This window comes from Mandrillus leucophaeus, unplaced genomic scaffold (assembly GCF_000951045.1).
Source record: "Mandrillus leucophaeus isolate KB7577 unplaced genomic scaffold, Mleu.le_1.0 Scaffold9, whole genome shotgun sequence".
NCBI lineage: Eukaryota > Metazoa > Chordata > Mammalia > Primates > Cercopithecidae > Mandrillus > Mandrillus leucophaeus.
The window spans coordinates 9268897-9280645 of NW_012109807.1; the positions used below are offsets into that span (position 1 = coordinate 9268897).

General features: G+C 44.1%; 1 protein-coding gene across 4 annotated transcripts in view; it reads left to right on the top strand.

The window, feature by feature from the left end:
- Positions 1-7967, top strand: part of KANSL3 (KAT8 regulatory NSL complex subunit 3) — a 45392-nt gene extending 37425 nt beyond the window's left edge. For all 4 annotated transcript variants that reach the window (XM_011969640.1, XM_011969641.1, XM_011969638.1 and 1 more), the window contains one exon: positions 5491-7967. In XM_011969640.1, coding sequence (XP_011825030.1) covers positions 5491-5511 — 21 coding nt within the window. In that variant the 3' untranslated portion in view covers positions 5512-7967. The remainder of the gene's footprint in view (positions 1-5490) is intronic.
- Positions 7968-11749: the final 3782 nt, after the last annotated feature.

Below are 11749 nucleotides of genomic sequence, written 5' to 3' on the forward strand. Positions count from 1 at the left end.
GATTACAGGCTTGAGCACCGCGCCCGGCCTCTTTCTTTGTTTTTAAGGACATGGGGACAGAGATATCTCACTATGTTGCCCAAGCTGGCCTCGAACTCTAGATTTAAGCGGTCCTCCTGCCTCGGCCCCCAAGTATAATACTCTTTCTTTGACGTTGGCTTTCCAGCACTGTGCCTTCCCGTATCTTGGCATGTATGGCTGTCTTTTTAGGGCACAGCTAGGTTTTTATAGGTCTCACCCAGGAAGTCATGATTAGTTTCTCTTAGCTGATCTGATTTCCATTGTGACCTTTTCAAGTCAAATGTTTCTAATCTTAAAACGGTGATCTGAGGAGCCACTCAAAGATTAGAAGTTAAGCCAAAAAAGAGTTCGAGTCTAGTATCGAGTGTGCTTTCCTTCAGTATCTCCTGTGCAACTGAGGCCTTCCTGTGTCTCCCTGTCCTGTGTCTCCCTGTCCTTTCCGTCATGTTAACCTGCTTGTGAACTGGAGGTGCAGTGATAGTTCCTGAGCCATTCTAAAAGCTCTTCTGTCGCTTCCTCTCTAGGGAAAATATTGCACAGAGGTCAACACCTGACATTCATTGGGATCATAGCTACCTTTTTTTGCAGAGGAATGGAAATGTTTTAATTTTATCTTGTTTCTTATTTTTTCAATTATAAAAATGATTATGCTTATTTTAAATAATTCAAACATGTTAGAAATAATTAATTTAGAAAGGGAAGGTTTCCCATGATGCTACTCCCAGAGATGATGATCACTGTTAATAGCTTGATATGGATCCATTCAGATTTTTTTTTCTACACAAAGTATGTTATTTTATTTGTTTTGTACAAATATGGGATTACAGAGTATGAACTGTTTTGTAACTTGCCTTTTTTTATAAATCATGTCATGACACATTTCTCTGTCTACGTCTTTCAGAGGCTGGCTAGTATTTCACTGAGTAGATGTAAGAAGATGTATGTCACCACCTTCTGTTAGGTAGATAGCTGGGTTCTATTCTGGTTTTTGATATTTTAAATAATGCTTTGGTGAACACTCTTGCTTATTCTTGTGTACCTTTGGGAGCATTTCTCCATGCTAGGGAGTAAGTAGAGAATGTGTACGTCTAATATCTGGGCAGCTGCTCACTAACTGCCCTTCCAAAAGTTTTTGCTACTTTACAATGCTAGCGACAGTGATGAAAATATCTGTTTCGTATTTTGTGGAAATCAGTATTTTTAACTTGATTAATCTGGGTGAAAAATGAAATTGTTTTAATGTGCATTTTCCTGATTACTTAAGAAGTTTTATGTCTTTTATGAAATGTTTGTCATACTCTGTGAATTATAGTGGCTTTATTCAGATGTTAATTCTTTGTCTGTTACGCAAGTTGCATATATGTTATTCCTGTCAGTGGCTCATCTTTTTTTTTTCTTCTATTGAAGCGTTCATTGAATGTCAGTCATTTAACTTTTATTTCTGGATCATACAGCCATTTAAATTTTTCATATAGTAAAATCTTCAAATATTTTCCTTTGTAGCTCCAAAGTTTTATGCCTTAAGAAAACTAGCCCTATCACAAGGATATAAAAGTAATCCTTTTTCCTTTTAAAATTTGAATTGTGGTAAAACATCTGTAACATACAATTTACCATTTTAGCCATGTTTCAAGCTTACAGTTCAGTAGCATTGAGTACATTCACACTGTGGTACAGCCATCACCATCATCCATCTGCAGAACTTTGCTGTCATCCCATACTGAAACTCTCTGTGTTTTCTTATAATGCTTTTGTTTGTTTCCTTTAATTCCTTAGAGTTCACTTTTGTATGTTAAGTGAGGTAAGGATGAGTCCATTCATCATTCCTCCACTCATCTAGAATCCACTGCTCTTACATTCTAAAGTACTGAACACACATGGGCCTGTTCTGTCGTTTTGAATCTGTCTATCCTATGCTGGCTTTCTGTTACGGGCTGATAGTATGGATCTTGAAGTTAAGGGAGTGTCGATTCTGTTTCTAGTTTGCTAAGATAATCTTCATTCTTTTCCTTTCTCTTGATAGTTTTGAGTTTTGAATTTTGTCCATTATTCTTTTAGAATCACATGAAACGAATGAGGATAAACATTTCCCTTTTTTTTTCCTTTTTTTGAGACAGAGTCTCACTCTTGTCACCCAGGCTGGAGTGCAGTGGCGTGATCTCAGCGCACTGCAACCTCTGCCTCCCAGGTTCAAGCGGTTCTCCTGCCTCAGGCTCCTGAGTAGCTGGGACTATAGGCTTGCGCCACCACCCCCAGCTGATTTTTGTATTTTTAGTAGAGACGGGGTTTCACCATGTTGGCCAGGCTTGTCGTGAACTCCTGATCTCAAGTGATCCACCCACCTCGGACTCCCAAAGTGCTGGGATTACAGGCGTGAGCCATCACGTCCGGCCAACATTTTCTTTTAATCAGTTAAAATGATGAGTTACTTTAATAGGTTTCCTAATATCGAACTGTGTGAATTCTAGATTCAGTGGCAGAATAGTGTCCTGTTCTTTTTATTGTACATACAAAGGCAACAAGACCCTATCAAAATGAAAAAAGAAAGAAGCTAAGCGTTTCAAAAGAAAAGCATGTCTATTCTATTTGCTTTTATTTTACTTAGGATTTTGTCATCTATATTAATCTATTCAGGCTTTGGCCCATAGTTTTCTTCCCCTCCACCCCCTACTTTTGTGTGTGTGTGCTTTTCTTTGTCTAGTTATGTAAAAGGGGTAATTCAATCCTTGTAGAATGAGATGGGAAGTGTTTTTCCCCTCTCATACTCTCAAACAATTTTATAGTACAGAAATGATAGTTCCTTGATGGTTTGATAGACGTGACCTACAAAGCCATTTGGGCCTGTTTTTAGAGTGTCTTCATCTTTGTTGATGCCAGGTTGATCCACAACTAGAACACAGATCCTGCCGTGTGGTCCCTTCCTCCTGCGTTAGGTAACCCGTCTCAGCTTGCCATGGCCTGGGCAAGCTGGTTACCACTTGAGAAGAGAGTAGAGGTCGTTGAGAATCCGCCTTGCCCGTGGCTCTGTTGAAGCACAGAATAAAGATCGAAGTCTGGCCTTCTAACTGATGATGTTAACATGAGATTAGTTTTCATCTTAATAGAACGGGCGAAGGCTGGGCCTGGTGTCTCACGCCTATAATCCCAGCACTTTGGGAGGCCGAGGCAGGTGGATCACGAGGTCAAGAGATCGAAACCATCCTGGCCAAAATGGTATGAGAGGGCAAAATACAAAATGGTATGAGAGGGTAAAATACGAAATGGTATGAGAGGGCAAAATACAAAATGGTATGAGAGGGGAAAACCCATCTCTACTAAAAATACAAAAATTAGCTGGGCATGGGGGTGCGCACCTGTAGTCCCAGCTACTCGGGACGCTGAGGCAAGAGAATCGCTTGAACCCGGGAGGCGGAGGTTGCAGTGAGCCGAGATCGCGCCATTGCACTCCAGCCTGGGCGACAGAGCCAGACTTCATCTCAAAATAAGTAAGTAAATAAATAAATAAATAAATAAAATGCGTATGTAATTGCTAGGAGGGGTCAGGTGGTGATTCTTTTCTAACAAGCAAGGGGATGTTATTAGATTAAGGCTTCTTGCTGATTCAAAAGCTTCTAATAGTTAACTCAGTGTTCAGACTGCCAGACAGAGCACTGGACTATGGGTCAGGTCGTCTGTTTTCAGCCAGCTGTGTGATCCTGGGCAAATCACCTAGCCTTCTAGGCTTTGGTTTTCTTACCTGGTGTAGTGAGGAAGTTGACTTAATTCAGTGACTATTGTGGTGGCAGGATCAGAATCTCCTCAGGCTTTGGGAATCTAGGTGTTTTAATGCTTAGAAACAAACTACCCATCTTTTGACATTTGTGAGGCAACTGGAAATTTGAACACTGACCGGATACTTGTTGATATTACAGAATGGTTAACCTTTTTAATGTGTGATAATGCTATTGTTGTTAGGATTTTAAAACGGTCCTTTTTAATTTTAGGGTTCCATATTGCAATATTTATGGATGGAGTGAATTTAAAAAGAAAAGTGGACACCAATTAGACTGCTCTAAGATCTGTGTAAACACCTAATTATCTGTTTCGTTTCTGGCACGGATAGGTGTTTACTGCGTTTCCTTTATGGGAATGGACTGTTGTGTACTCCTCAGCTGAGAAGCTGCAGGGAGGAAGAGAACAGACAGACTCTGTTGTGCCCTGCATCAGAGTCCAAAAAATGGACTCCCTACCTGTGGTTATAAGATCTCTGTCCTGCTGGCCATACCAGGACCTTGTCAGCCTGGCAAGCAGCACCTCTAGCTGGCGGCCTATGGCAGTGGCCTCACTGTAGCCTTGTAGCAGGCTGTGGGCAAGCTGGCTCACTCTAAGGTGTATTCATAATCAGAATAGAGTGACCATCTGTGCACAGCCCTGCCTTTGGACAGGGAAGCCCATGAGGTTTTGTTTTCGTTTTTTATTGAGATGGGGTCTTGCTGTATTGCCCATGTTGGTCTGGAACTCCTGGGCTCCAGCAGTCTTCCCACCTCAGCCTCCCAAAGTGCTAGAATTGAAGTCATGAGGTTTGATTGTCAAACCCTTCTTCATTGGTGTGATTATGACTCACTGCAGTTTCAACCTCTTGGGCTTAAACAATCCTGTGGCCTCGGCCTCCCAAGTAGCTGGGCCTATAGGCATGCAGCACTATGCTCACCTAATTTTTGAAAAAATTTTGTAGAGATGGGCTAAGTTGCCCAGGCTGGTCTTAAACTTCTGGGCTCAGGCAGTCCTCCTGCCTTGGCCCCCCCAAAGTGTTGGGATTATAGGCATGAGCCTCCTCGCCTGGCCTTCCCTCCTTTACTGCATTCTCAGAGACCTCTTGGGAGTTTCCCAGTGGGGAGACTTAGAAAGGTGGGGAAAGCCTTGGTGACAAAGGCCACCTCCCTACTCACTTCCTTATTCTTAAGCTGCAGGGCTCAACATTGATGGCATCCCCCCACACCTACATGTCTAAGGCCTCAAAATCAGAACAGTCATGGAGATCTTCCCTTCTGTTCTGTTGCCCTTAAAAACTCGCCGATTTCCTTTTTTCTGCATTCCTTTTCTGTCCTCATGCGTAATAATAAGAGGTGACCTTTGTTGTTGAGCACAGATTACACTCAGGTGCTTTATGTGGATTATTTCATTTAATCCTTACAGTGACCCTGGAAAGTAGATGCTGTCATCTGCCTCTTACAGGCGAGGAAAAGGAGGCTCAGAGAACATAGGCACTTGCCTTAAAAAGTGGAAAGTTGAGTCTCTGACTCTAGAGTCCATGTTCTGTTAACCACTTGGCAGCTACAACACATGTCCTTGTGTATCCAGCTTCTTTCCTATTGAGAATTACTTCTTTAAAATAAATTCTCAGGAGTCAAGATGATTGGGTTAGAGGGTCTGAATGTGATGATAACCTGTCAGAGCTTTGACCCTTCTTCACTACCTCTCCTGCCACAGCGCCTGCCTCCAGCACCCTGAAGATGCTGTGTGATATGTCCGCCTTACCAAGTTGGTGATGGCTGCCTCATGGTGGGCCCTGGGCACGTGTGTGGTCCTGCTGAGCCGTCCACGTGTCTGAAGACCTCTTTAAGACAGTCATTTTTGCCTCTCCGCCAACTGTCTTCAGAGTTGGGCTGTTGAGTCTTCAGAGAAACCATTAGGTTAGGTGATATGGTGCCAGCAAGGGAAGGGGAAGCACCATCGTCCAGGATCTGCAGATCTGGTTCCTGGGATCCCCAGACTCCTCAGCAGATCTGGCTGTACCTGGATCAGAGCCACTTCTTCCCCCGCTAAAGCTGTGGTTTGACCCAAGGGTCAGTATATAGGACTGCCTGCTGCATTTAATGAAGGTTTTTCCTTTTGGAAGTCTGTGCTACCCTCTGCGCCCAGCTGGGAGGAGACATCCATCTGGTCTGGGGTTTCGGGAGTTAGAATGGAAAGCCTTTGCTAAAGACTGGAGTCATCTGACCTGCCAACTGGTGGTTCAGAGCCGGAAGGGCTTGTTTAGGTCGTCACTGTTGCCTTCATCAGCAGCCATGGGAGAGTGCTCCCCATGCAACCCCACCTTAGAAACCACGTCATGCTGAGTAGCTTGCTGACACCTGAAACTTCTGGTTTTTGTTAGTGTCACAGTGAAGGCAAAGAGAACTGGGCCGTCATCTTTCAGCCTCGTTGACTTACTCTAGATGTTGGGAGCGGTGGATGCCAGGTGAAACCTGGCCCCTTTGTCCTTTTCACCGTGCTTTGGGCAGTTTCTGTATCCAGAGAGTACGGAGGTTCAGGTAAGCTGAAGAGGAGGAGTAGAACCGCAGAGGAAGTGGCTCGAAGGACATGCCAGTAAGCCCGGTGGTTTGTGCTTAGGTCTCTGCTCCGCCACCCAAGGAACTAGTGATTCAGCTGGAGATAAAAAGAAGAATTTGCCAAGTCAGAGAAGAAACCCTAACCCTGGAAAATCCTCTGTCTCCAGTCTCTGGAGGGAAGCAGGGACAACAAGCTAAGGTAGTATCTTGGCCATCCCAGAAAACTTGTGGCATTAGGATGATGAAGGCCATGCTTCAGTGTTTTCGTTTCTATTTCATGAGACTTTTTGTCTTTCTGCTTACAAGTGGGAAGATGATTGACAGTGACTCTACTATGCAGGGCTGTTGGTACCAACCTGAGCCCTATAGGTGGCAATCCCTGGAGAAGTGGTCACAGAAGATGGAGCTCTGATCCCCTGCTTACCTCTTCCAACACTTGTGTGCAAAGATAGTTTTAGATTTGGTTTAGGAGCCATCCTCCAGAACAGGCTCCCATACTTAGAATGTTTCTAGTTAAGGTAATAAATTAGGCAACCCAAGTGTGACTCTACTCAAGTGTCCTTTTCTGTAGGCAGGAAGGGCCTACGATGTGGCTTAAATAATAGTCCGTGGTCCTGACCCACAGTACAGTGTGTATCTACACCGGGCCACCTGTGTTCAATCTGGGAGCCTTCCTGGCCAGTCTGAGTGGCAGCCAGAAGGGAGCTCATAGTGTCTAGGAGTCTCAGGCAAGGTGGGTCAGGGTACTGTGGGCAGGGGGGATGTGTGTGATAGGAGAGGGTACCCTAAACACCATGCCTTCCCTCCCTGACCTGAAAAGCTGATCTCAACAGGGATTCACACAGAATTAGGCTGTGTTTTTGCATTAGCTGGTAGGTGACTTTCTCAAAATTCTTAAATTCAGGAAGTATTTAGTAAACTTGAGGAAGGTATGAAATCTGGAGGAGGCATCCAGGACCCAGGGGTTTGATAGCTTTACAGGTAGGATCATACCACACCAAAAGAGCAGTGGGCAGTGAGACTATATAAGCTGTATGAAGCTTTTAGGAATCATTTAGGACAGACAGAGCCCTGAACAACCCGTTCATGACTTAAGTTGTTGGCTCAGTGTATGCTGGGGACAAAGAAAAACTAACAAGCTGACCTGCCTTTATGGTAAATTCTAGTGTGCTTGCAAGGGATGACTTCCTGAGGTGTGGTCTATCCACCTTGAAGAACTTCACAACTGAAGAAGGGGAGCTGTGAGAACATGGATTGTTCTACACCTTGGACAGGGTAACAGAGGAAGTGGCTGAGGCCTAGAGTCATGTTTTCCAGTTCCCTTCGCAAACTGTATTTCTTGGAACGCAAAAGGAAGGTTTACCTATTTCCTAGAACACCTGGAATCCATAACCTCAGAAAGTGATACTATTGGCAGAAAATGTGGAAGGATCAGGAAGGTCTTAGATTCTTGGATGACAGATGTATGTTGATGCCCTGTGGAGATGTCCTTGTACTTTGAGGTCACTGAGGCAGGAAGACCTGTCTGCTCTTGGTCTCACCACTAGAACAGTCTTGGGTTGGATGAGTTATAGAGCTGAGGGGCTGTGATGGTTCTGTTCTTACATTAAACAATTAAAAACACCAAAAACAACATTTGGATTGCTTCAGCTTCTTTTCAGTTGACTTCTTATATGTATTCTGGTAACCACCCAATGAAGTGGGCACAGAAGATAGAGCTAAGATATTGTAAGGCCAGTGATCATCACCTCACCAATGCCAGGTGGTGTGAGGTGGTACTCTAATTTCCTTTTTGTTTTTTGGGTTTTTTTTCTTTTTGAGATGGAGTCTCTCACTGTTGCTCAGGCTGGAGTGCTGTGGCGCTATCTTGGCTCACTGCAACCTCTGCCTCCTGGGTTCAAGCGATTCTCCTGCCTCAGCCTCCCAAGTAGCTGGGATTACAAGCGCCCGCCACCACACCCAGCTATTTTTTTGTATTTTTAGTAGAGACGGGGGTCCACTATGTTGGCCAAGCTGGTCTCAAACTCCTGACCTTGTGATCCGCCCACCTCAGCCTCCCAAAGTGTTAGGATTACAGGCATGAGCCATTGCGCCCAGCCTGTAATTTCCTGTTTACAAGTGAGGAAACAGGCACAGGGCAGTCAAACAGCAGGAAATGGCAGAAGCAGTACTGGAACCCAGGTAGTCTGATGTCGGTGTCTTTTCTACTTTGCACTGTGCTAGGGTTCTAAGATGGGAGACTGGAAGTAGAGATTAGCCCAAGAGGTGAGAAGATGATGGCTTGGCCTGCACGTGACCTTTTCAGTTTACTTCCCACCAGGCCAAGAGTAATCGATGTTGCTATGGTGGGGCTCTTGGCTGAGCTTACGTCAGTAGGTGGGGTCCCTCCACCTTGATCCTGAAAGATCAGTATCCCTTTGCACTTCCCATACCTCCACCCACCCCCAATAAATACATAAAGATTTAGAGATGAATGAATGAATTCCAACCTCTAGATTATTCGTTAACTTGTGTTCCGGAGGACCTTCCTTCTAACCCCTAAATTTCAGGTCCCTACCCTTGGCATTGGAGCCCTCTGGGTGGAGGCCATAGTTCTGGTGTGCTGCTTGGAGTGTCCAGTATACCTGGGCACATCGTGTTACCCTCCTTAGTAGACATCTGATTTGCTGTCTTCTCCCTCAAACTCTAGTCTCACTGACTTGAGCAGTCAGCTCAAGCGAGACGAGGATTAGATTGTTAAAATGACAGCTCTCTGAAGCTTCAGGGGTATGGGGACAGGGCCATAGCAAATCATGATGCAGACAAGTCTTTGTTACCTTTTTATCTCTTTTTCAAGCACACATTTTGGTCAGGGTTGATGGCTGCAAGAAGGAGAAACCTATTCACCACCAAAATAGCTCTGAAAGGGAATATTCTCTCATGAGGCATTTTTATAGACAAGGAGCCTCACGGTTTTTGCTACTTGCCTCATGACCTCAACTGACTTGGACTTGCCAGGATCCAGTTTTGATCCTGTTGTCACAGGACTTTTCAGCTGCAGAACCCTTCATGGATGGCTGGTCTCTTTCACTCAGTTCAAATTCTGAAGACAGCCTGATCGGCTCACTCTCGCTTGTGGGTTGGTTCTCCTTATCTCTTCCCAGTCCAATCGTAGTATCCGGAAGATGAAGTCATGTGATTCATATCATTACTTTTCTAAGGAGAAGTAGATGGATTTAAACAAAACAAAGCAAAACACTGCTGGGCTGTTAGATATGTGTGTTTTTAACCTGCAGTTACAGTATAGTATAACACCCTTCACCAAGTTTCCCCCGGTACTTACATCTCACATAACTATAATACAAAATTAAAACCAGGAAGTTGGTACAATGTGTGTGTATAGTTCTATGTCATTTAATCACTGTAGCCATAAACAAAATACAGAATGGTTCCATCAGCCCAAAGATCTCCCTCATGCCACCCCTTTATAGTCACATCCATCTCCTTCCCCACCATTCCTGACCCTAGCAACCAGTAATCTCTTCTGCTTGTCCTAAATGAGATGATGTATAAATGGAATCCTACAGTGCATGGCCTTTTGAGATTGTCTTGTTTTCACTCAGTATGATTTCCTTGATACATATCCAAGTTGTATGTATATGAGTAGTTTATTCCTTTTATTGCTAAGTGGTATTTCATGGTATGGGTTTAGCACAGTTTGTGTAACAATTGATTCACCTATTGAGGGACATCTAGTTTGTTCCCTGTTGGGGCTATTACAGATAAAGTTGCTGTGGCAATTGTATGCAGTGTTTTTGTTGTTGTTGTTGTTTTGAGACGGAGTCTTGCTCTGTCACCCAGGCTGGAGTGCAGTGGCATGATCTTGGCTCACCGCAGCCTCCACCTCCCTGGTTCAAGCAATTCCCCTGCCTCAGCCTCCTCAGTAGTTGGGATTACAGGCACACACCACCAGGCCCAGCTAATTTTTTTGTATATTTAGTAGAGACAGGGTTTCACCATGTTGGCTAGAGTGGTCTCAAACTCCTGACCTCAGGCAATCCTCCCGCCTTGGCCTCTCAGAGTGCTGGGATTACAGGTGTGAGCCACTGTGCCCGGCCAATTGTATGCAGTTTTTTTTTTTATGAGAACATGAGTTTTCATTTCTCTATGATAAATGACCAGGAGCGTGATTACTGGGTCACATGTTAGGTTTTAAATTTTTTAGGAAACTGCCAACCCAGCCTGATGGCTCACACCTGTAATCCTAGCACTTTGGGAGGCCAAGATGGGAGGATTGATTGAGCTCAGGAGTTTGAAACCCCCTAGGCAACTTGATAGACCCTGACTCTACAAAAATACAAATTAGCCAAGTGTCATGCCGCACACCGGTAGTCTCAGCTACTTGGGAAGCTGAAATGGAAGGATTGCTTGAGCCGGGGAGGTCAAGGCTGCAGTGAGCTGTGATCATGCCATGGTACTCAACCTGGGCAACAGAGTGAGACCTTGTTTCTAAAGAAGAAAAAAGAAACTGCCACTGTTTTTCAGAGTAGTCGTACTATTTTACATTCCTATCAGCAGTGTATGAGAGATTCTTTTTCTCTGCATTCCTACCAGCATTCTATATTGTCTCTTATGATTTATTTTTATTTTATTTTTGGGAAACAGAGTCTCACTCTGTCACCCAGGCTGGAGTGCAATGCGCGATCTTGGCTCACTGCAACCTCGGCCTCCCAGGTTCAAGCACTTCTCCTGCCTCAGCCTCCCTAGTCTGGGATTACAGGCACCTGCCACCACATCTGGCTAATTGTTTTTTTTTTTTTTTTAGTTTTTAGTAGAGATGGGGTTTCACCATGTTGGCCATGCTGGTCTTGAACTCCTGACCTCAGGTAATCCACCTGCCTCAGCCTCCCAAAGTGCTGGGATTACAGGTGTGAGCCACCGCGCCTGGCCTCTTTTATTTTTTATTTTAGCCATTCTAATAGGTGTGTAGTGGTATCTCATTGTGGTCTTTTAAATTTGTTGAGGTTTATGGCCCAGGGGTGATCTATCTTGATATGTATTCTGTGGGTGCTTAAATGTGTTTTGGTATTGGGTGGAGTGTTCCATAAATGTTGATAAAATTGTTGGTTGATGGGGTTGTCAAGTTCTTGTATATCCTTGCTGATTTTCTGTCAAGTTATTCTGTCAACTGTTGAAAGAGTGGTGTTGAAATTTCCAACTGTAATTGTGGAATTGTCTATATCTCCTTTCAGTTCTGTCAGTTTTTATTACACATAGTTTTCAGTTCTGTTTTTTGGTACATACACTTTTAGGATTTCTGTGTCTTTTTGGTGGATTGACCCTTTTATCATTATGTAATGTCCCTCTGTCCTTGTCAGTTTTCTTTGCCGTGAAGTCTACTTTATTTGACACTATACCCATTCTACTTGCTTTTGATT